This window comes from Oncorhynchus kisutch, linkage group LG19 (assembly GCF_002021735.2).
Source record: "Oncorhynchus kisutch isolate 150728-3 linkage group LG19, Okis_V2, whole genome shotgun sequence".
Classification (NCBI taxonomy): Eukaryota; Metazoa; Chordata; class Actinopteri; order Salmoniformes; family Salmonidae; genus Oncorhynchus; species Oncorhynchus kisutch.
In genome coordinates this window covers 34622689-34625592 of record NC_034192.2, presented here as the reverse complement: position 1 = coordinate 34625592, position 2904 = coordinate 34622689, and the positions used below count along the sequence as shown (strand labels likewise).

Sequence of the window (2904 nt, the reverse complement as noted above, 5' to 3'; positions counted from 1 at the left end):
ATCAAATGTATTCGTTTTATTTTAAAACGTTACAGGCTAAGATTCCGTTTGTTTCACTCCGGATTCAGACATATTCTACAACGTTTCGTGCATGTAACCTACATTTTAACATGTCAAAATACAGATATACATTTAGAGTACGCTTTAATTACTTAGATGAACTAAAATATAATTTAACTGCCTTATAACGTGTTCTTTAAGTATAAAGTTGAATATATCTCTCTCCAACTCAGCCCAAAACAGAGCGCTGTGATTGGTCGAGAGCCACTCATTGTTACACTGTCAATCCAAATCACATGGCCCAGGCACTAATAACAGCTGAGGTTGGCGGACAAGTTTGCAGAGTTCTGTTTTAGAGCCGTGGTGAACAGAGCTTGCTGACGAGAAGTGAGACATTGGAAGCACCTGGCAAACTAGCAATACCTAAGCTTCTTTTGACAACTTTTTTTCCTCACATGAGACTGGTGGTCAGTAATATTTCTACCTCTCTTTTAGTCTGAGGGCATTTTGTTATACATTTTCCGCGCCTGAGAGTTACATTTAAAAGCCGTTTGAATGTATAACATGATGGAAACCGAGATCAAGAGCCCGCTCCCGCAGTCCAATTCGGGCTCCGCTGCGGGCAACAAGAACAACAGTGCCAACGACCAGGACCGGGTGAAGAGGCCTATGAACGCTTTCATGGTGTGGTCCCGTGGACAGCGGAGAAAGATGGCACAAGAGAACCCTAAAATGCACAACTCTGAGATCAGCAAGCGGCTCGGTGCAGACTGGAAACTTTTGACCGACGCAGAGAAGAGACCCTTCATCGACGAGGCCAAGCGTCTGCGCGCCATGCACATGAAGGAGCATCCGGATTACAAATACCGTCCCCGCAGGAAGACCAAAACCCTGCTCAAGAAAGACAAGTATTCTTTGCCAGGAGGACTTCTAGCGCCAGGTGCCAACGCTGTTAACAACGGCGTCTCGGTGGGACAGCGGATGGACAGTTATGCACACATGAATGGCTGGACAAACAGTGCGTATTCCCTCATGCAGGACCAGTTGGCCTACCCTCCGCATCACAGCATGAACAGCCCTCAGATCCAGCAGATGCACCGGTATGAGATGGCAGGGCTCCAGTACCCCATGATGTCCTCGGCGCAGACCTACATGAACGCAGCGTCCACGTACAGCATGTCCCCAGCATACACGCAGCAGACCTCCAACGCCATGGGCTTGGGCTCCATGGCATCCGTGTGCAAGACCGAGCCGAGCTCACCTCCACCGGCGATTACCTCCCACTCCCAGAGAGCGTGTTTGGGGGATCTGAGGGATATGATCAGCATGTACCTGCCTCCGGGTGGAGACGGCGCGGATCACTCTTCCCTTCAGACCAGTCGGTTACACAGTGTACATCCGCACTATCAGACCGCGGGGACTGGCGTGAACGGAACGCTACCCCTAACCCACATTTGAAAAAATGACTAAACTTAAGTACTTCGGATACTTGAACATTTTGATTGCTAAAAAGAGTCGACGTTCAGTAGTTTTGTTTAAAACAATGAAATTGTATTTTTTATCTCAATGAGTTGTCCATGTTAAAAGCATTTTTAAAACTACATATCCTGGACTGAAGTTGAATGTTGAGCCCACCAGAGTAAATTGCATTGCAAAGAGTCTTTTATCATGAGTATACGCAATCAAATTCTGTAGGAGAAATGGACTTCTATATTTTAATGCCATTTTTTTCTCTATGAAAAAGGCATATGGCCTCATGAAGACGCCATTGTATTTCAGAAAAGCTGGATGGAGAGTTGGATCATAAATGTTTACACTTAATTTGTAGAATGTCCGTTTGTGTCGGCTGTGTCAATCTTTGTAGTCTTTTTCTTTATGACCTAGGTTTTAATGAACTGTAAGACTGTGCGGGTCGCAAGCGCAAGTTTATTTATAGTACGTTGTTTTTTAAGCTTGTGAACCCTCTGTAGGCCTACGTCATGTTCCATTTTTTTTGTTTTGTGACAATTTCCCTTTCTGTGATGTTTTGACAGTGTCAGGTTAACCCATATCATGGGCCAAGAGGTTTTATTTAAAACTGACGTTTCTACTTTAAGACCATCCTCTATTCTTTAAATGATGAATAAATTTGTACGAAACAAGATTACCGACTCCTATGTTTTTTTTGGTGATTGTGTGGGGGTATGAGCCACCTGTGTTGTACTTGTCTATAGGGGATATGACGTGAGTTTGATGGGTGAAATCTGTCAGGTATCCTCGGAGATGCCGCCTCACAGAATGAAATGAGCAATAACATTGAACAGCGAGTGATTTATCTTAGATGATGGGTGTAACGAAGTGTGACTAATAAACTCAAACATGCTGGATGAACGCGGTCTATAACTCAAGTTTTCCTCTCAAATAGGCCTACTGTAAACAACATGTGAAATCTAGGTCTAAAGTAGCTTGTAGCCCAATATTTTGGATAATTCTGTTAAATTTAATGACTAAGCCTAATCTCTTCCAATTATTGAAATGCAGGCCTATTTTAATTAATTTTGGTTGCAGAGTAAATTTTTGACTCCATGAATATGTAGCCCTATTCCTAAATAAGGGGTATCAATGCCTAGCCTACTGACTTGTACAATTTTGTTGGGACATAGGAAAACAACGCTGCACCTTTTAAATATCTCAATGTAAAAGACAATGGGCCTAAAAAGTATGCCTAACCATTCCAAGTTATTGCTGACATTTATCCATACTTATCTGAGAAGGGAAATTGTTTAATTTACTCTCCTGAATTTAACTTCTTACTTCTAGGCCTATTGGACCGCTTTAATCAATAGTTTAACTTAAGTTTCTTACCAACTTTTTCCATGTGGTTTCTTCCTTCAGACTTCATAAAATGATGACTTCTTCCTAAAT

At 42.6% G+C, this 2904-nt stretch overlaps 1 protein-coding gene across 1 annotated transcript; it reads left to right on the top strand.

Moving 5' to 3' along the window:
- The first annotated feature begins 313 nt into the window (after positions 1–313).
- Positions 314–2143, top strand: LOC109865077 (transcription factor Sox-3). Its single transcript, XM_020453204.2, has one exon. The coding sequence runs from the start codon at positions 556–558 to the stop codon at positions 1456–1458; it is 903 nt and encodes a 300-aa protein (XP_020308793.1). The 5' UTR covers positions 314–555; the 3' UTR covers positions 1459–2143.
- The last annotated feature ends 761 nt before the right edge of the window (positions 2144–2904 follow it).